The sequence below is a fragment of the Musca domestica genome, unplaced genomic scaffold (assembly GCF_030504385.1).
Source record: "Musca domestica strain aabys unplaced genomic scaffold, Musca_domestica.polishedcontigs.V.1.1 1, whole genome shotgun sequence".
NCBI lineage: Eukaryota > Metazoa > Arthropoda > Insecta > Diptera > Muscidae > Musca > Musca domestica.
The window spans coordinates 25,434,537-25,457,638 of record NW_026712114.1 but is presented as its reverse complement, the minus strand read 5'-3'; the positions used below and the strand labels follow the sequence as shown (position 1 = coordinate 25,457,638).

The 23,102-nt window shown below is 36.9% G+C and overlaps 1 protein-coding gene across 1 annotated transcript in view; it reads right to left on the bottom strand.

Annotated features, from left to right (window-relative positions):
• Positions 1-23,102, bottom strand: part of LOC101896481 (cation-independent mannose-6-phosphate receptor) — a 208,480-nt gene that overhangs the window by 74,499 nt on the left and 110,879 nt on the right. The window contains exon 14 of the mRNA XM_059121128.1: positions 16,615-16,682. Within this exon, the coding sequence (XP_058977111.1) occupies positions 16,615-16,682 (68 nt within the window). The remainder of the gene's footprint in view (positions 1-16,614; positions 16,683-23,102) is intronic.

The following is a 23,102-nucleotide window of genomic DNA, read 5'->3' as shown; positions in this document are numbered from 1 at the left end:
TTTTTTTGAACATTTTGACGTTTTGTGGGGGAGATGACAGAATTAGTGGACCGATGTATTCTATCTTGGCACCAGACCTTGATTTGATGGAAATATTGGGATGTGTGAAATTACACCACATTTTATAAGAGTTACAATTATTCAAAATGTTGACCCTTTGTGGGGGAGGTACTTGATGGAGTGGACCGATGTTGTCCATTTTTCCACCTGACGTAGCACTTAGGATTTGCAAATTTGGAACAAAATCGATTTATTCCTTCCCTTTTCTGTGCAAAAAAAATATTTTTCGAAAATTTCGAACTTTTGTGATGGAGGTACCAGAAGAAATGGATCGACATATTCAGAGATGAACTCCATCTAAGTTTGACAAAAATATTACGATGAACTAAGTTTGAACCAAACAAATTACTTATATACCTAATGTTGGTCCTTTGGGTGCGGTATATTTCATAAATGCTTTTCACCTAAGCCTTATACAAATATTTCCATAGATAATCTGGTACCCTTGCAGAAACAAATAATTACCTAAATATCGAATTTCAGAATTTTATCTCTATCTCTTTAACCAAGAACAAATTTAGTACCATTTAGTACTCTTCGTACAATTATAATATACTCTTCCAAAACCCTCACCATGTGTCAAGGTAATTTTCGTATACATTTCCAAAACCAACCTTAATTCTGAAACGTACTACAAACAGGGATTCCAATACTAAGACCTCGAAATTCCCGCTAAAAGTTCAAATTTTCGGAAACCCTTTGACACACCTATCCATCACTCCATCAGAGACACTCGTCCGAAATTCCAACTCATTCCATTTGTCCAATAGAAATTATTCAATTTTTTATTTTTTAAATTTTAGTACTTTTCGTACTTTTTGAGTATGAATGTTCCAAAAACGCAGCCTTACTCAGCCAGTCAGTCGGTTATTCACAACTCATTTATACATATATGTTGATGATTATTATACCCTACAGCACAAGGTGGTCAGGGTATTATGTCTTTGTGCATGGCAAAAGGAAATGAGATAGACCCATAGTTTCTTTTGATGATCTGCATAGAATCACATTCTGAGTCGATTTATGCATGTCCGTCCGTCCGTCCATCCGTCTGTCCATGTATTTTTGAAAACAAAGTACAGTTCGCATTTATTGCCCTATACAGATGAAATTTTGCACAAATAATTTGTTTGGCCCAAGGACGTACCCTATTGAAATTGGAGATAATCGGTAAAAATTTAGATATAGCTCCTATATATATCTTCGTCCGATTTTCCTTTTATTGTGCACCAAACGTGTAATATCAGCCCAAATAGTATGGAAATTTTACAACCAAATTAGGCCTGAAAATAAGTATGCCAAATTTGATCGAAATCGGTTCAGATATAACTATAGCTCCCGTATATATTGTTCATCCGATTTGTTATATTTGTCCTCCGCAGCCGTAATATGCACTGTGTAACAACAATATTTGGGGAAATATATCAAATACAGCTCAGAAATATATTTGCTAAATTTTATCGAGATCGGTTAAGATTTGGATATAGCTCCCATATATAACTTCGTCCGATTTACCTTTTATTGTGCATCAAACGTCTAATATGTGTCCAAATGGGATGGAATTTGGCACAAACGACCGAATTGAATCTAGAAGCTAGTATGCCAAATTTGGTGAAGATCGGTTCAGATATAGCTATAGCTCCCATATATATTGTTCATCCGATTTGTTATATTTGTTACCCATAGCTGTAAAATATGCATTCCGTAACAACGATATTCAGGGAAATATATCAAATACAGCTCAAAAAATATCTTTGCCAAATTTTATTGAGATCGAGATATAGGTCCCGTATATATCTTTATCCGATGTCAAATAAATTGTGCACCAAATGGGCAATACAAGTGCGAATTTAAAAGATATAAATGCTTCGGCATATTTAGTCCTTTGAACTTTAAATTATAATTATAATCATAGCGTGTATGATTGAATTCTCCCAAAAAAATACTTAATTGTTATGCGGAACTCTACTAAATTAGCAAAGTGGCGTAGGGTATCATAAAATCGGCCCCGCCCGATTTTAAGACTTTCTTTACTGGTTTTTAATTAACTATGTAAATTATGTTACATTTGATATTTACTTGTCATGTATCGAACGCCATCTACACCTCAACCTTTTGCAGCATACCTGTAAGGGAAAAGGCAGGCATTGTTTAGATTCTGTAAGTGATTTCTTGTTACCTAATTTCTCTATACGTAATGTTATCCAAAGGTAAAATGCTTAAAATGCTTGTATCGAAAGAAAAATACTTAAAATTGAGGTGTAGATGGCGTTAAATAGACCAAAAAGGTAAATGTCATATATTAGTAAATGTCTTCTGGTAACCGACATGAATACTGGCCAATAGGATTAAAGAAGGAAATTGAGAATGACGTCTAGATGGATTAAGTTATACTGGATAATAACTTATGTCATATACCGAACGCCAACTATACCTCAATGTTTTGCAGCATACTTGTGAAAGAAAATATAGATATTTTAACATTGTTTAGGCTCTGTAGTGATTCCTATTCTATTGATTTTTTTCTCAACTAATTCCTCTATAGGTAATTTTATCCAAAGATTATTTACTGGTTATTATTTTAAATTTTGCTGGGAATGCTGTTGAAACGTTCAAAACGGTTTATTTCGAAATGCCCAAAAAAAATCCTGGAATAATTTATGAAAAATAAAAAATGTCTCAAATTTAAAAAGGTTCTGCTCCAGGTTTTCAAAGATTTTTATATAATTAATAACAAATTGTATGAATTCAGCAACTGCAATATTGATGTCAAGTTCTTAAGTGTTCCTTTTAAGATGCGAAGTGTTCTGAAAAATTTGATTTTTGCCCTACCATATATGCTGTTTTAAAAGAATAAAATCAAAATTTAATTTAAACAAATTTTCCAACACATTGTGAAAACATGCAGTACAAATATTCTCCTCTAGGCATTTTCCCATCCTTGTTGAATATTTCCCCGACTATTCTTTGTGGACACAGAAAGAAGAGCGAAAAAAATTACAGCTGAATGAAACAATGTTCTTTCCAACCATTGAGCGTTTTTATCCTTGGCACCTTTTTTCTGATTTTATTTTATATTCTACGCTGTGTTGTTGTTGTACTTGGTGTGGCGCTGTCGTCGTCGTTTGTTTTGTTTCACAACGAAAACCCCCCATGGTGGTAAAGTGGGTGGGTTCGAGAGAACGAAAAAAAGGGTTCTTACGGTATTTATGCTGATGGCCCCGGCTTTGTAAACTGCTGATGCCATCCATGTTCCATGTTTTTGTGTGTGCTATTGATGTTGTTCTAGTTGTTGTTGTCGCTGCCTTTGTCTTTCTTTGGCTTTGTTTAAAGTTTTTTGTTTTTTTCTTTGCTGCTGTGTTGTTTTGCGCCTCTGTATGTTACTTAGCGGAATTATGCTTGTGGCCACATTATGTAAATTATGTACTACAAACGTAACTACAAACCGGCCAACATGGGAAACACACACACACAGTCTCACACCAGTCCCACCACCACCCACATACACATTTGCATACTGTATTATACATATAATGTATGTAGAATGTTTCATCACAAGTTTTGTGTGTCTTTTTTTTTTCTTCGTGCCACTGACGTCCTTTATTTTCTTGGCTTATCTTTTGTTGTTGCTGTTGTGTGGTGCTGGTTCGTCTGTTTTTGCTAGTCTTGTCAGTAACATTTCTTTTGAACTTCTTCTTTGGGAAGAGTGGAAAAAAATACAACAACAACAACATCAGCAGCAGATAACAACTACAAAGCCAACAGTTGATGGCCTTTTTGCGTAAATGACTTAAACAGATGATAAGTTTCCCTACGTTTTGTGGTTTTGCTCTGCCAGCGTTAAGCGCCTTCCTTCATTATGCCATTTACATAAATGTGTGTGTGTGTGTGTGTTTGTATGTATGTAGGAATATTTTTTGGGGGCTTTTTTACACCTTAAACCTAATTTTAATGAAAGTTTATTCCCTTGTATTTTGTGTCACATTTTCTATTGGGTTTTTTTTTTCTGTATTCCGCACTTAAGCCGCGGGTTGTTGTGGCCTACCCAAAATACTTAAAAGTCGACGAAAACGCAAAAAGAAAAACGTCAAAACTCAAATAAAGCCATATTACCATCTCAAAGAAGAATACAGTATGGTACCCTGAAAATTATACCCATCTCATAGCGCCAGATGTTTCTAACGTTGATAACCTTTTGAATAATATAATTTAAGGGTGTTCTGGCTTTTCTTGTTGAGGGTACTTTGAAAATTCGTTTCTTGATGATTTTTTGTGCAATATTGAAATTTAATTATAATAAGAAAGGGAGCGGGGCAACACACCATGTCAAAGGGTTTTGAAAATTTATATTAATCTAAACTGGGATAAAAAAGCTTTAAAATTTAAAAAAGCCTGTCACCGGAAAGAAACATTTTATTCTTTTTTTTATTTTTTCTCAAGGGGCCTAGCCAAGGATATTATCGACTTAGACAAAAATCACATCCTCAAAATTTTGATTACCATGTGATTTTCGAATATGAGCCAAAAGACCCAATACAGGGTAATGTAAATAGAAAGCTTTTCCATTTCCAATAGGTTTAAAAGCTCATAATGCAATACCCAGCAAATATATCCATAACAAATTTGGTCACACCCCATACGTAGTTATTTTCGGACAATAGCATTTAATTTGATAAGTACTTATCAGATCGGTCCAAAAATAATTAGAATATTGGTTCTTATTTATCGACATTGAGTCAGCAGAAAAAACACGGTTCTCGGACGACAGGACCTTTTTAAAATAATGAGTTGTGTAACCTGATTTATAATTAGTATTTTTCCTGGGTAGAACTTACCAAGTAATGAGCAACCAGAAATATATTGGCAGACTGATTCCATATTTTATGAAAATGATTGATAACCAAAATGTTGACATTTTGGAGGGCGGTGCGAGAAGCAATGGGCCAATATATTCCATGATCGCTCGTGGCCTAGGCCTGATACAAATATAACCACAAATCAACTGGTACCAATTCATCCAGGAACTATTTCTTTTTATATGAGACTAGCAAGTAAAAGCTACATGGTCAGCGAAAGGCCCCCTTAAAATTTTGATTCGTTCCAATCGTTCATTTTAGTACTCACAATGCACAATTTGTTCATAATTTCTTGGACAACATTTCGAAAGAAAAGTAATACAGGGCGAGACAAAAAAAAAACTGCAGCAAAGTCAAATGCCATAATTTTAAAATTTAGTTTTAAATTATATTGAGTGAAAGCAAAAAATGTCGGAAATAGCATCAAATTTTAGAATAAGTTTAGATTTGTCCGAATTGGTCACCTTTGGCACGAATTATGGCCTTTAAATGGCCATTGAAACCGTCACACGCTGCCCGAATGTTGCTCTGCGGTATTTTGGGCCATTCCTGGCGAAGCGCTTACTTGAGGTGATCAACACTTTTGTATTTTTCATTTTTAGTGCCGACCTTGCTTTCCAAAATACTCCAGACACAATAGTCCAACGGATTGTTTTCCTTAGATTTTGGTGGCCGTTGTGCACTGGAAATGAAGCGAGGAACCTCATTTTGTAACCCCTCTTGGGTGGCGCGTGCTGAGATCGGTGGTGCTGAGTCCTGTTGGAATGTCCAAGGTCTGCGGCCAAAATGTTTGCGTACCCAAGGCTTTATTACACCCTCCAAAATATTTTCGCGAAAATATTCGGCATTTATTCTGATGCCACGGCCGATTAATACGAGCGGAGAGCGACCATCGACCGTTATGGCGGCCCTAACCATCACCATGGCCGGCCGGAGTTTGAGTTCTGGTGGCCAACCGAAGGTACACATTTTCAGCAGACCTCTTTGGCAAGTAAACACTGTCATTTGGTTTGTATACAAACTGCTGGACAACGAATGTTTTCTCATCTGAGAAACCCAAATTCGGCAGTTCACCACTTTCGGCCAAGCGAAACAATTCTTTAGATCTTTTGAGTCTATTTTCTTTCCGTTGCGGTGTAAGTTCTTGCACTTTTTTGAATTTCAATGTCTTTACCCCGCGCTCATTTTTCAATATTTGCCGAATGCAATATTGCGATATGTTATTCTGCTCACGAGCCATTCTTTTGCGACTGAGACGCGGGCTTCGATCTAGTCGCTTCCTTACTTTTCGAACCACTTCTGCTGATGTTGCTATTTTCTTCCGTTCACTTCCTTGACGTCGGGCTATGCTACCATTATCACGGTAACGAGCGATGAGACGAGGGCTTCGATCTAGTCGCTTCCTTACTTTTCGAACCACTTCTGCTGATGTTGCTATTTTCTTCCGTTCACTTCCTTGACGTCGGGCTATGCTACCATTATCACGGTAACGAGCGATGGTACGACACACAAAACATTTATTCACATTTAAATGCTGAAGTGCACTAACGATAGCCACTGGTGGTTTTCCAGCCAAATATAAAGAAGTCACACAATCACGCTTGAATTCCATGACGAATAACTTTTTTTTTTTTTTTTTTTGAAAAATGCTCATGCTTTTGTACGCTTAGAAACAATATAATGAGATGTCATTGGAATAATAACAGCTATCGGACAAGTGGCTTTAAAATGACAGCAGTCTGAAATTGGTTGCAGTCTTTTCATAAATTTTTTAGGAATAATCTCGTGAGTTTTGCACATTATTGAGAGATATAAGTATTGCAAACCGCGAACATTTGTGGGAGAGGTACCAGAAGGACTGGACCCATATATCCCATCTTCTCTGCAGATCTTGTGTTAGTAGAAATAATAGGATGTGTGAAATACGAAGAGAACTTGATGCTTATTTCGGATTTTATAATCGTTTTTGTTATTCAAAACAGTGACCCTTTGTGAGGGAGGTACCAGCAGAAATGGTCCGATCTCCACCGTCTTTATAACAGATCTTGTGTTTATGGAAATATTTAGATGTGTCAGGTCTAAATGGAATCGGACGTTATTTTCGCGTTTTATGAGCATAATGGATACTCACAATTTTGACCCTTTGTGGGGGCGGTGTCAGAAGTAGTGGTCCGACGCATTCCATACTTACACCTGGTATAGTCTTGATAGAAAAATTAGGAAATGTGAAACACGAAGAGAGTCTGACACTTATTTCACACTTTATGGGAGATATAATTATTGAAAATATTGAACCGTTGTGAGGAAGGTATCCGAAGGAGTGGACCGATGTATACTACCTTCACACCAAATATTGTGTTGGTAAAAATATTAAAAAGTGTGTGAATTTGAAGACAATCGGACCCTTATGTCACTTAACTTGATGGATTGATCGAAACCCGCGTCGCAGTGGCCGAAAAATGACTCGTATGCTGAACATATCGCAATATTGCATTCGGCAAATATTGAAAAATGAGCTCGGGGTAAAGCCATTGTAATTCCAAAAAGTGCATGAAATTACACCGCAACAGAAAGAAAATAGAACATTCGTAGTCCCGCAATTTGTAAACAAACAAAATGATCGTGTTTACTTGCCAAAGAGGTCAGCTGAAATTGGCCACCAAAACTCAAGCACCGGCCATTGTGATGGTGTGGGTCGCCATAACACCAAATGGTCGCTCTCCGCTCATATTAATCGACCGTGGCATCAGAATTAATGCCGAATATTATCGCGAAAATATTCTGGAGGTTGTATTAAAGACTTGGGCACGCAAACATTGTGGCCGCAGACCTTGAACATTTCAACAGGACTCAGCACCATCGCACTCAGCACGCGCCTTTATTTCCAGCGCACAATGGCCAACTAAATCTCCGGTTACCAATCCGTTGGACTATTGTGTCTGGAGTATTTTGGAAAGCAAGGTTGGCACTAAAAAATACCAAAGTGTCGATCACCTCAAGATCTTCGCCGGGAATGGGACAAAATACCGCAGAGCAATATTCGGGCAGCGTGTGACGGTTTCATTGGCCAAAGGTGACCAATTCAAACAAACCTAAGCGTATCCTAAAATTTGATGCTATTTCCGACATGTTTTGCTTTCATTCAATAAAATTTAAAAAAAAATTAAAAATTATGGCGTTTGACGTTGTTGCAGTGTTTTATCTCACCCTGTAGATACCCGTAAGTATATATTATTACTTAAAAGTAGTTTTTATGCAAATTCCCCGGCAGACTGATAGATTTTTTTTATTTTCTCATTCTCTCAACGATTTCATAACCAAAAACATTTCATCTTCATGTGCTCCAGTGGAAGGCAATGCAATGTTCTTTAAACTCATATTCGGTAAAATGTCCTACATGACTTTTTCCCGTCTCCGACCACCTGCGCTGATGGCAGACAGCAACGGCGACGACTGCTGTTTGTTATTTGACAACAACTCAACAAATAAATATAGGAATGGGGAATTTTTGGGTCTTTTACCAAGGCAAATGTTATTTTTCTGTTCACAGGATATTTATACAAAATAATAATAAAGAGAAAACCCCCCGAAACGGAACCCACACACTCGCACACACCAATCACAATATACGTACTCGTCTCCAATATTTGTTGATATTTTTTTTTTCTTTTTTCAATATTCCATTTATTGTATTTGAACGGTGTGCGATTTATGCATGGTTTCACACTTCACAAGGATCCTGCCCGTTGAAGGATATGTTGTCGAATATTCATTGGCGTGGCGGGGTTCACTGTTACAATGGGTTTCCTGTTAACTTGGCACTTGAATGCGATTCGATTCGTATCGTCGAAATAATTGTTATTGTTTTTTATTGGCGAAGTGAGAAAAAATAAGGTGAACTCCCGCCGTGTCTTGGGAAGCCTGTTATTATTGTTGCTGTCGTTGTTTTCTTAGCAGCAGCCAGGTTTTATGGAAATTTGTTTTTCGTTTTTTTTTTATTTTTTTTTTTTTTTTGTTTTTTTTTTTTTTTTTTGTGCAAACAAAAGATGTAGAATTTGAATGGGATTCCAAAATGAAATGCTACTACGCATTTCATTGAGGCGTGCAATGCCACCATTCAGAGGTAAAGGCAGAAAAACACAAAACGCAAAATAAGACGGTTTGCCATAATTGCTAAAAACGAAGCCATTTATTTAGGCATATGTATGGAATTGCCTTAGATGTGTATAGGGATATTTTTTCTCGGAATCATTTAGCGGCGACAGCTTTTTTGTTTCTCCATTGACGAGGTGTCAACCCCCACAAATATTTATGTGGGTGGAAAATAATTATAAACGAAAAAAGGGTGATTACAAATTGTTTGAGCATACATGCGTACATGTGGTAGAAAAGCCACGGCGTATATTGCAAATAATTAGAAAGCTGTCGAGATGAAACACGTAATTTCTCTAAGGTATATTGAAGGCCGCCAAATATACTACACTTGTATGGTAAAGAAATATAGACTTCATTCGACAACAACGCAAAAAACCTAGAGAACTTCTCGTCAAAGATCGAAATTCTGTCAATTAAGGGAGATTTTTAAAGGATCTCCAATATTTGCTTAAAAACCAGAAGCCTGAAAGGGGCCAAGGATTTCTTCATATCTACAATCGATGAGAACAATAAACGTTATGTTAAAATAAAATAAATTATTTGAATTTTTATTATCCGAGAAATGTGTCCCCCAGAATATGGCTTACACCTTAGTTTCCCTATTTTGCGTTGTTCAAAGATTGGCCTCAAATATGAACTTCATCAATTTATATATAAACAATTGGATGGATATCTTTTAAATCTTTTGTGTCTCGTACCATCGCTCGTTATCGTGGTACTGATAGGGTATCCCGACGTCAAGGAATCGTACGGAAGATAAAAACAACATCAGCAGAAATGATTCGAAATGTAAAGAAGCGACTTCATCGAAACCCGCGTCGCGGTGACCCAAAAATGGGTCGTGAGCTGAACATATCGCAATATTTCATTCGACAAATATTGAAAAATGAGCTCGGGGTAAAGCCATTGAAATTTCAAAAAGTGACAGAACTTACACCGCAACAGAAAGAAAATAGACTAAAACGAGCTAAAGAGTTGCTTCGCTTGGCCGAAAGTGGTGAACTGCCGAATTTGGTTTTCTCCGATGAGAAAATATTCGCCGTTGTCCAGCAATTTGTAAACAAACAAAATGAAAAATGTTTGTTTGGCAAATGTTTACGAACTCAAGCGCCGGCCATGGTGATGGTGTGGGCCGCCATAACAGCCGATGGTCGCTCTCCGCTCGTATTAAGCGATCGTGGCATCAGAATAAATGTCGAATATTATCGCGAAAATATTCTGGAGGGTGCATTAAAGCCTTGGGCACGCAAACCTTTTTGGCCGCAGACCTTGGACATCCAACAGGGCTCAGCACCAACGCACTCAGCATGTGTCACATAGGAATGGTTACAAAATGATGTTGCTTGCTTCATTTCCAGCGCACAATGGACACCAAATCTCCGGATACAAATCCGTTGGACTATTGTGTCTGGAGTGTTTTGGAAAGAAACGTTGGCACTAAAAAGTATTAAAGTGTCGATCACCTCAAGCAAGCGCTTCGCCGGGAATGGGCCAAAATACCGCAGAGCAACATTCGGGCAGCGTGTGACGATTTCATTGGCCGTTTGAAGGCCATAATTAGTGCCAAAGGTGACCAATTCGAACAAATCTAAACTTATTCTAAAATGTGATGCTATTTCCGAAATTTTTTGCTTTCATTAAATAAAATTAAAGAAAAAGTAAAAACCATAGCGTTTGACTTTGTTGCAGTTTTTTTATTCTCGCCCTGTATGCCCTCGGCCAATATTTGATTATTTAAAAAAATTGACTTCGTTTGTGATTATACAAATTGTTGACCCTCTATGGAATAATTTTCAAAGACATGGGCCAATATTGTCCATTTCGTATTGGGCCTATACAAATATGATATAAATATTGAGACGTGCTAGGTTTGGACTATATCAACTACTTCATTCACTTTATATGAGATATATGATCATTTTTAGAAAATGTTAAAATATGCGTGTGGTACCAGATATATTTATCTCAGGTGTATGGTTGAGAGAAGTATTTAGATGTAGCAAGTTGTAAAGAATCGCTATATTGTTTCGCAAGTTATGACAGATAAAAGTATTGAAAATTGTAACCCATTGTGGGTGAGGTACCTGAAGGGGTTCACAGATATATATTATCTTCGTATTACACTTTCGTTAGCAAAAATGTTTGTGTGTGTGAAAATTGAACAGAGTTGGATGCTTATTTCGCTTTCTTTGATCGTTTTGTTTTTCAAAATCTTGAACCCTATGGGGTTCCAGAATAAATGGTCCAATCTCGAACATATTTATAACAAATTTTGTTTTGATAGTCATATTGATATGCGCCAAGTCTGAATAGAATTGAATGTTAATTTCGCGCTATGAAACTCATCATGGAAATTCAAAATTCTGAAGCTTTGTGGGGTAGGTACCAGAAGGAATGGACCGTTATATCATCTTCATCATCTCCATCTTCACAGCTGATCTTTTGTTAGTAGAAATAATGGGATTTGTGAAATTTGAAGAGAACCGAATGCTTATTTCGGATTTGGTTATTCGAAACTTTGACACTTTGTGGGAGAGGTACCAGAAGGAATGTTCCGATATCTACCATCTTTATAACAGATCTTGTGGTGATAGAAATATTGAGATGTGCAAAGTCGGAATAGAATCGGAATTAAATTTCACGTCATATGAATATTGTACCCTTTGTGGGGGATCGCTATAAGCCATCTCCGAACTCGATCTAAGATTGATAATAATATTATGATACACCAAGTTTGGACCAAATCAGACAGACATACCGTCAGACGGACGGACACCCCTAGATCCACTCCAAATGACCTGAAACGCATTTTGTCCAAAGAGATCTAAACCATTATTTCGATGAGGCACGTTTTGACCGTATCAAATGATATATAACCCTATGTTGTTATAAACACGACCAAAGAGATGATAAAAGTTTGTTATAGAGTTTGCATACACGGCGTTAAATAATAATTAATGTCTTTCACGGTTTCAAACCGCAAACTAGTTGGAATATCCAAATACGGAAGCTATAGAAAAATGTCTTGCCACCAGATCTGGAACCAATTACGAACAAAATATTCAGAGTTTTAAACAAATCCGTTAGAAAATGTGGCCTAATTCGTCAAAATACCGAATATCCGAAGCTATCGTTATAAAAAGGCTTGCGGTAAAATGTGGACTTACATATACCATGTTGAGCCACCGGAACAACCTTTAGATATCTAATTTGGTGAAAATGCAGTAAAAAATTACCGAATATCGGTTTGCATCGCTTTTTAAAGGCTGTACGAAAACGAGGACCTATAAAGGCAACGTTCTGCCACCAAATTACAAGTACCGTATATTAAACAAATGTAATAGGGAATGTGGCTAAAAAATCCACATACCGAATATTGGAAGATACTGTTATATGAGGAATATACGAAAACGTGGAGCGAGATAACATTTTCAATACCAATCATTATAGACGCCAAAAGTGCGTCTTAAACCCGTGTTTCGTAAAATCATATTTTGGCTCAATATGCAAAAGGTTAATTGTACTTATATATATGTAAATGAAAGAGTGTTTTGAAAAGGTACTTTTTGGTACATATTTCAACGACTACAGGAGTGAAAGCTCTGTATGACACTGGGCTCGTAAATAATCCCAAAACGAGTATTCTTACAAAACTTCAAAACGAAAGACCAGACATTGGACATTCAAAAGTTTTACAATCTTGTAGTCAAATTAATTTTTTTAAATTATTTTCATACACACTGATCTTGATTTTCCATCGACATCAACAAAAAATTAATTAACCACATTTATTCTAAACGAAAGAAACAGATTTGAACTGTTAAAGACTGTGAATTATTCTAATCTCGATTAGAATTGTATCACTCAAAATAATTACACTTCGTTAACCAAAGAAATTGACCCAGGGATAGAATATCATATCAATAAACAACCATTAAGTTGATAAGTAAAACATCGTTATCTTTTCAAATATATAACTCGCTATAATTTCTAAAATAAAAACTGTCGATTAGATAGGCAGACTTATTGAAAATTAAATTTGCAAAAGAATGAGCTTTGTTATCACAATTCCGATAAAAAACTGTCTAGGAACCCCCCTCAAGATAAGACACAGAATGCATATTCATTGGAACAACTCCTGACGAACCATTGAGTAATTTTATAGAATTATCTGCTACATTTCAAACATTTTCCCAGGCGTTTAAAAAAATATTGGCCTATTCTAAAAAGAGTGGGGTTGGGGGGGTTGGACTCATAATACGATTATCTCTTCAATAGAGTGAGTCTCTTCTTTGAAAAGTTCTTTCCAAGGTAAACAATTTAAATTTTCTTAGTATCGACTTTCAAGGAAGTTTCTATTTTTTTTTCTTTCACTTTTTTTCCTATCTTCTCCTCTTTCCCTTCTTCTTCTTCCACTTTAGTTGTCTTCTAATTGTTCAGTTTCTGCATGAGTTCTTAAAATGTTTACCTATTATCTTTTTTCTCATTCATCCAATGGCCATGTAAACAATCTTGGAACGGTCAAATGTTTACTCAGCATACATCAGCGTCATCATGGCTAGCTAGGCTCAAATATCATTAGTCCTTTTGTCTATGTGTGTGTGAGAGAGAGAGAGTGTGTGTATGTGCTTGTTTGTAATAATAAACCTGGCGTGTGGTAGCCCTCGTTTGTTCAGGGAAATCTGTTTACCTAGAATTTTATGCACGTTCGCATATTGTCTTGGAATTAGAAGTTGTCCTTATCAAATAAATGGGCAATGAATATACAGATTAAGGTAAATTTAATTTGGAAGTTAAGTTGAAATGTTGTTTTTTGTGAGGGAAATAAGGAAATACTTTAAGGAGATACAGGAAGAAAATAAGAACAAGTTTAAATTAAAAAATATATATTTCCTATAAAAATTTGAACTTAATTTGGTAGAAAAATTATGGTATTCGAAAGTCGGATCAACGCGGTTAGTAGATTTGCTTACAAGGTTTTTTCAAATGATTGTTATTTGTGGGGGAGGTGCCAGAAGGAGTGAGCATATACAGAGTGAGATGAAAAAACTGCAACCAACTTCAGACTGTTTTCATTTCTAAACCACTTGTCCGACAGCTGTTAAAATTATTCCAGTGACAGCTCATTATATTGCGAACAAAAGCTTTTTGGTGAGAATTTTCCAGAAAAAAAGTTATTCGTGATGGAATTCAAGGGTGATAGTGTGATTTCTTTATATTTGGCTAGAAAACCACAAGTGGCTATCGTTAGAGCACTCCAGCATTTAAATGTGAATAAATCTTTTGTGTCTGGTACTACCGCTCGTTATCGTGATACTGGTAGCGTAGCCTGACGTCAAGGAAGTGGACGGAAGAAAACATCAAGAAAAGAAGAAGAAGAAAAAAACATCAGCAGAAATGGTTCGAAAAGTAAAAAAGCGACTTGATTGAAACCCTAGTCGCTGTGGCCGAAAAATTGCTTGTGAGCTGAACATATCGCAATATTCCATTCGGCAAATATTGAAAAATGAGCTCGGGGTAAAGCCATTGAAATTCTAAAAAGTGAAAGAACTTACACCGCTACAGAAAGAAAATAGCCTCAAAAGAGGTAGAGGGTTGCTTCGCTTGGCCGAAAGTGGTGAACTGCCGAATTTGGTTTTCTCCGATGAGAAAACATTCGTTGTCCAGCAGTTTGTAAACAAACAAAATGATCGTGTTTACTTGCCAAAGAGGTCAGCTGAAAATGTGCACCTTCGGTTGACCACCAGAACTCAAGCGCCCGCTATGGTGATGGTGTGGGTCGCAATAACAGCCGATGGTCGCTCTCCGCTCGTATTAATCGACCGTGGCATCAGAATAAATGCCGAATATTGTCGTGAAAACATTCTGGAGGGTGTACTAAAGCCTTGGGCACGTAAACATTTTGGCCGCAGACTTTGGGCCAAAATCTTCGGATACTAATCCATTGGACTATTGTGTCTGGAGTATTTTAGATAGCTAGGTTGGCACTAAAAAATACCAAATTATCGATCACCTCCAACAAGCGCTTCTCCGTGAATGGGCCAAAATACCGCAGAGCAATATTCGGGCAGCTTGTGACGATTTCATTGGCCGTTTGAAGGCCATAATTCGTGCCATTGGAGCAAATCTAAACTAATTTAAAAAAATTGATGCTATTTCCGACATTTTTGCTTTAATTAATAACATTTAAAAGAAATTGTAAAAATTGTGGCGTTGGACTTTGTTGCAGTTTTTTATCTCACCCTGTATATTGAATTTTCCTACCTTAGTTTAAAAAACCTACGATATGCAGAGTTTGAACTTAGTCGTAGACTCCAACTGCTTTATTAATTTTTAAATTTGTTTACCATTTATGGCGAATGGTATCGGTGAGAGTAAACCGATGTATGCCAGCTTATATTGGGATGGACAATGTTTGAAGAAAATCGGAAACGAAATTTTTCGAGATTGTGAACTTTAGTGGGGGGTGGAGGAACGATGCTCTCTTTGGTCTATATGAGAGATATATTTTTGACAATTTCGAACCTTCGTGGGAGATCATGGGAGGACCGCAAAATGCTACCTTCCAACTCGATTTAACATCGATAAAAAATATTACGATATTACCAAGAATAGAAACTTTCGAGATACTCCGAGCGAGAGTTATATTCGTCACTAGTCGAACAGACAGGGCATGGTTAAATTCAAATATATTCTCCATATTTTTACTAGTAACTTCCCGCCAATTCTGCAGCGAAAAATCCCCTTTTAATTTGTAGATTCCTTCCAACAGTTCGTGTTAGGCCTTTTTCGTGCTCAAAATACACAATTTGCTCAGTTTGACAAAATGTTTTAATTACAAACAAACATTAAATAAAAAACTAGTTCAATGTGTCCATACGTAAACCCTTAAACCAACAGTGACCTCACTCCTTCCTTCACCCAATACCAAATTTAGTAATATTTAGTACGCATATCAAACAACATACACCTCTCTATCCAAGACACTAGCAGTAATCCAAAATTAGTACCATTTAGTACTTTTCGAATAATTATAGTACGAATTTTCAAAACTACCACCACAAGGTACCACAAGGTACAAACGGAGACGTCAATATAATATATCAGGATTTCAGATCTATTCCTCACCCGATACCAAATACAGTACTTTTTGTACAATTATAGTACACATTTCCAAAACCACCTCCATATCTCAATTCCAAACTAACTTCATTCATGCGAATTACTGTATTTTCCCCCATTACCTTATATGAATTCAACTCTTTAAATTGGTATTCCCTCCTAATTTCAAAATCTACTCCATCCTCCAAACCGTTTAATAATTTCTTTTTTTGGACACGACATGCACTCAAAACTGTCAACGCTTATGTCACCACACTAAAGTGTCCATCCACATTTCACATTTCTCACCATCAACCACAACTCTTCAACACACATTCACATATGAACATTTACTTATATCCTACTTAAAATGTCCTTTAAAGGATTTATCCATAAATATTTGTCATTCGCAGGCTAAAGTAGAAAATCGTGTTGCACTTACCCCACTAAATGATGTCGAAGATTCCGTTGTGTTGCTGCAAATTAAACGCATTTGTACGGTGATGAGACCTGGAAAAAAATAACGAGAAAGTAAAGAGTGACATAAGAAATCGTGTAACAAATGAGTAGTTAGGTATGTAAGTAAGAAAGTAACGAAAAATGGGATAAGAGAAAGACTGGAGTAATTGTACATACATTTGTGATACACTTTTTTCGGAAGAGAGATTTTGGGAATTATCAAATTGTTAGAGGAAACGAAAAACATTGACATAGGAAACATATAAGTTTAATATAGAGTATACGCGGTAAAGAAAAAATAGCATCATTATGAATTTGTATATGATTTCAAAACCCGTAAAATAGCAGGTCCTTATATGATTATTTGAGGTAGTTTAAAGGCGTGAACAAAAAATATTTTAGACTATGATTATAATTTAATTAATGCTAAACAGGGCATGAAAATACAGCCATGATGTGAATGTTTAAGGAGTGTCATGGTATATATAAAAAACGGGTAGAAATATGGTTGGGTGTAGAGGGTACGGTCTGACCTCATTTGGCCGAAATGGATGTTTATCTTAAACCCACCCATATATTCATATATTACTGATCCATTACTTTTCTCGATCCATTGCATAGATAGTTCGCAGCTTCTAGACAACTCTCGCTCATAACTGGCTTCCCTCCAATGGTAGCTACAGTGCTTTGCGCGTTCCCGCTCAAAGCCAGCTCACCGTCCCTAGCCAGTCCCCCTCGTAACCGGCTTCCGCTTATATCAGGCTTCCCGCTCAAAGCATTCACATTTAGTCCAAACTTAGTACATTGTAATATTATGTAAAACTTAAATCGAGTTCGGAGATGGGCAACATCGATCCACTCCTTCTGGAACCTCCCCCACAAAAGGTCAAAACTGTCATAGAAAATAATTTACCTCATAGAAAGGGATCAATATATTTTGAGAAGACTTTGCAAATTCCAATACAGGGTTGCCCATATTCGACGGACCCATCTGGCAACGCCATAACTTTTGACATGAATGTCACATCGCTTACTGACATACCGCGTTTGAAGCGTCAGTCCAAGCAGAATTTTACCATGAACTATTACACGCCACGCGAGCGCTCTGAAATAGTTGAAATTTATATTCAACAGAAGAAGTCAATTGTGAAAACTCAACGTGCTTTTAAAACATTAAAAAATGTGAGAAGTGCGCCTTCTAAGAACACCATTAAGCGTTTGTACGAAAAATTTTCAACTGGTAAAGCTCTTTCTAATCCGAAGAGGCCATATAAAAGTCGACCAAGGCGATCGGCCGAGAATATCGCTGCCGTACGAGCCAGTGTTGAGAGGTCCCCAAGAACATCCCAAAAACGCCGTTCTCAGCAGTTGGGCATGGCTCGGTCCACTTTACAACGGATTTTTCGCATTGATTTGCATTTGTTCCCGTACAAAATCAATTGACGCAAAGAATGTTGCCTGCGGACAAGCCTCGTCGATTGGAATGGGCCCAAAACAAAACATGGGTCCCTCGAATATGGGCAACCCTATATTTTGGTCATTTCCAGATCAGGTGCGAAAATGGACAATATAGGTCCACTCCATGAAGTACCTCGAACACAAAGGGTCAACATTTTGAATAATTATAAATTCTATAAAATACATTGCAATATTTGTAATAACACTACATCTGGTGTGGAGGTAGGATATATTAGTCCACTTATTCTGGTATCTCACCCACAACGGGTCAATAGCCAATAAATTCGTAAAACGAGAAATGAACATCCTACTCCTTTATAACTCGGCACATCTCAATATTTATTTCAGCACAAGACAAAGGATGAAGATGGAATACTACTCTCCTTCTCGTACCTCCCCCACAACGGATCAACATTTTAAATAATTATATTTCACGTAAACTGTGAAACAAGCGTCAGATTCTCCAAAAATTTCATATATCTCAATATTTTTACTAACAATAGTTCCTCTCCCACAAAGGTTCGCGGTTTACAGGGTGAGATAAAAAAAGTGCAACAAAGTCAAACGCCATAATTTTTACATTTTTCTTTAATTTTATTGAATGAAAGCAAAAAATGTCGGAAATAGCATCCAGACACAACGGATTGGTATCAGGAGATTAATGGCCACCAAATTCATTGGAAGTGTCCTGTTGGAATGTCCATGGTCTGCGGCCAAAATGTTTGCATGCCCAAGGCTTTAATACACCCTTCAGAATATTTTCGCGCTAATATCCGGTATTTATTCTGATGCCACGGTCGATTAATACGAGCGAAGAGCGACCATCGCCGGTTATGGCGACCCACGCCATCACTGGTGGCCAAAGGAAGGTGCACATTTTCAGCAGACCTCTTTGGAAAGTAAACACGATCATTTTGTTTGTTTACAAACTGCTGGACAACGAATGTTTTCTCATCGGAGAAAACCAAACTCGGCAGTTCACCACTTTCGGCCAAGCGAAGCAACTCTTTAGCTCTTTTGAGTCTATTTTCTTTCTGTTGCGGTATAAGTTCTTGCACTTTGCGAAATTTCAATGGCTCATTTTTCAAAATTTGCCGAATGGAATATTGCGATATGTTCAGACCACGAGCCACTGCGACGCGGGTTGCGATAAAGTCGCTTCTTAACTTTTCGAACCATTTCTGCTGATGTTGCTGTTTTCTTCCGCCCACTTCCTTGACGTGGGGCTACGCTACCAGTATCACGGTCACGAGCGATGGTACGAGACACAAAAGATTTATTCACATTAAAATGTAGGAGTGCTCTAACGATAGCCTCTTGTGGTTTTACAGCCAAATATAAAGAAATCACACTGTCACGCTTGAATTCCATCAGGAATAACTTATTTTCTGAAAATTCTCACTGGAATAATTTTAACAGCTGTCGAACGACTGGCTTAGAAATGACAGCAGTCTGAAGTTAATTGCAGTTTTTTTATCTCACCCTGTATAGTATTTCCTAGTACTTCTAGTACACTTATAGTTCGAATTTCGAAAAACCGACCCTTTTCTCACTCTGCACACCAACGTTGACCTATATGCAAATTTTCATGATTCTAAGTTTAGATGTTTCGCCTGGCCGTAAATAAGTTAGTACACACATTTTCAAAATACATACATGTTTTGTAATAAATGCAGTTTTTACTAAAATAGCTGTATCTCATGAACCAATACAAATACAGAGGGTATGATGTCGCCTTCCATATGATTTTTGCAGAAACAAAATCGGTTTACGCATTCCAGAGAACATCAATTACTAACACAACTTATTCTTTATTTATTAGAAAATAAATAATTTTCATTATTAATTTAAGCTATTTTTAAAATAGATTATTCTATATTAGAGATTCTTTTATTTCCCTCTCCAAAATCGTATAATGTTACCAGCATTGAACATTTTCGAACTCCTCCTGTTTTTTTGCAACATTTTAAGCTTAAGGCACACACAATTTCCAATGAAATCTCCCGTACGCATTGTCCCACGCAGCTATTTATTGTTTCAAACATAGTGTCCCCAATGGCATACTTATTATTCCGCATTTATCATCGACAATGCTAAAACGACAACGACGAAAATATCTGGCAGTTGTCATTCGAACACAGAACAATTTTCTGGAATTTCCCAACAAAACAAAGAAGAAAAAAACGGAATACTTATATAGGTCAAGTTAATATCAAATTGCCAGTATTTGTAATTGATGTTTGTCGAGTGGTATTTTGCCTTGGAGATGTATCCATGCGCAGCTATCTAACAAATGTCTATGAAATATTTCATTTCGCACAAAATATGTCCAGCCAGAAATAGATGCCAGTGACAAAACAGCAACAAAAAAAACGGAAAACATATTTGGTTGCTAAATTGACTCCCAGGCTTTAGTTTTCCCGCGGCAATCTCCACCCACCTCTCCAGGAAAAACGACATATTGTGATGTCCAAGTTATTGTCCGTGTCTACAGCTGTCACTACAAGCGACATTAATTGTCATTTCTTCAGCTGTCATATTTCCTACTCGTATCCAGGCAAGCGTTTTTGGGGTGTGTGTTTGTCAGCACCGAAGAAGATGATGATAAAGAAGATGACGTTGGTGATGATGATGATGACAAACACATCTCATAACTTCAATGAATTGTGTCGCCAAATGCCAACGAAAAACAAAAAAAATGAAATGAAACGAAACGAAACGAAACAAATCTCCAAGGAACAGAAGAAAATAATTCAACGACATTCGAAGTGATCCATTAAGCCTACTTTATGAAACACTCTTGATTAACGTCCATTGAGCAGCTGACAACAGTCCAGACGATGACAATAATGAAGACAGCAATTATGGACAAACAAATATTATTGGTCGGTCTGTTTTCAATGTTTTTGAGAAAATTTTTTTCGTTTTTTTGTGGAGAAGGTTATTAGAAATTAATGTCACTTTCATGCCAATTATATTAATCTCTTAAAATAGACACTCTGTTAAGGAGAGTTTAAAGACCGTAAAATGAAAAATGCCAAACGCTTATAACCCAAGAATTGGGATCGAAGGAAGGAGTACCTAAAGCTTACAAATGTTGCTCAACCTGATGAATGGGATTTGGGTACTCGTTTTTACCCCAGCACTTTACAAATTTTGAAAAAATCTTTGAATAAACTTTTAAACACTGAAAAATTTAGCAAAAATTTATTTGACATAAATATGACCCTATCTTTCGAAACATATGTATCTTTAAACCCTCCTCCCTTGAAGGGAACACATTCCAATAATTCAAAAAAATACATCGACAAAAATGTCCAGCATCAATCATCACAGTAACCCGCATTTAAAGCGTTGTCAATTTTAAATGTTTTGCTTTATTTTCCCCCAACAGTTTATAGCGACCCTTTCGTCGGATGGAAATGAATGTTGAAATGGCCGTTTGACATGTCAACAATTGCTTTTTTGTCATCATAAATCAAAAACAAAATATTTTTAGTTTCCCCCCAACTCAATAGTGTCGGAAATTCTATTTCAGTCAAATGTGGCTGTAAAAGTTCAAACGAAAACGCGAAAACCAATCCCCTTTTGGTAAATTTTGAGTTTAACAAAAATTGTTCATCAATAGTTTTCGAAATAGAATGGAATATATGACGTTCACAAACATCTACTGTAGTGTAGATGACGTCAGAGGTCATCTACTGTAGTGTAGATGACGTCAGAGGTCATTTACTGCAGGGTAGATGACGTCAGAGGTCATTTACTGCAGGGTAGACGACGTCAGAGGTCAGCTACTGCAGAGTAGATGACGTCAGAGGTCGTCTACTGTTGATTAGATGACGTCAGAGGTCATCTACTGTTGAGTAGATGACGTCAGAGGTCATCTACTGTTGAGTAGATGACGTCAGAGGTCATCTACTGTTGAGTAGATGACGTCAGAGGTCATCTACTGTTGAGTAGATGACGTCAGAGGTCATCTACTGTTGAGTAGATGACGTCAGAGGTCATCTACCGTTGAGTAGACGACGTCAGAGGTCAGCTACTGCAGAGTAGATGACGTCAGAGGTCATCTACCGTAGAGTAGATGACGTCAGAGATCATCCACCGTAGAGTAGATGGCGTCAGAGGTCATCTACTGTAGAGTAGATGACGTCAGAGGTAATTTAATGTAGAATCGATAACGTCAGAGGTCATCTACTGTAGAGTAAATTACATCAGACACATCTTCCGTACAGTAAATGACATAAGACTGCATCTTCTGTAGAGTAGATGACGTTCACAGTCATCTACTGTGAGTTCGGAGGTAAACTACCATACAGTAGATGATGACGGAGGTCATATACTATAGAGTATTATGATATATAGGGTGAGATGGAAAACTGCAACCAACTTCAGACTGCTGTCATTTCTAAGCCACTCGTCCGACAGTTCTTAAAATTATTCCAGTGACAGATCATTATATTGTTTACAAGCGTACAAAATCATTTTAGTGAGAATTTTTCAGAAAAAAAGTTATTCGTGGTGGGATTCAAGCGTGATAGTGTGATTTCTTTATATTTGGCTGGAAAGTGGCTATCGTTAGAGCACTCCAGCATTTAAATGTGAATAAATCTTTTGTGTCTCGTAGCATCGCTCGTTACCGTGATACTGGTAGCGTAGCCCGACGTCAAGGAAGTGGACGGAAGAAAACAGCAGAGATGGGCATAATGCACTGTATTTTTAGTGCACTAATAATTTCACTATCACTGTTCATTTAGTGGTAGTGCAATTTTGAATTCCACTACCACTAAAGGGTTAGTGGTAGTGAAAAATAAATTGCACTACCACTAACCCTTTAGTGATATTTAAAAAAAAAATTGCACTACCACTAAATTTTAGTGGTAGTGAAATTTCAATAGCACTACCACTAAATTTAGTGGTATTTAAAAAAAACTTGCACTAAATTAGTGGTATTTCATAAAAAATAGCACTAAATTAGTGCTATTTAGAAAAGTAATCAAATTTTATGAATAT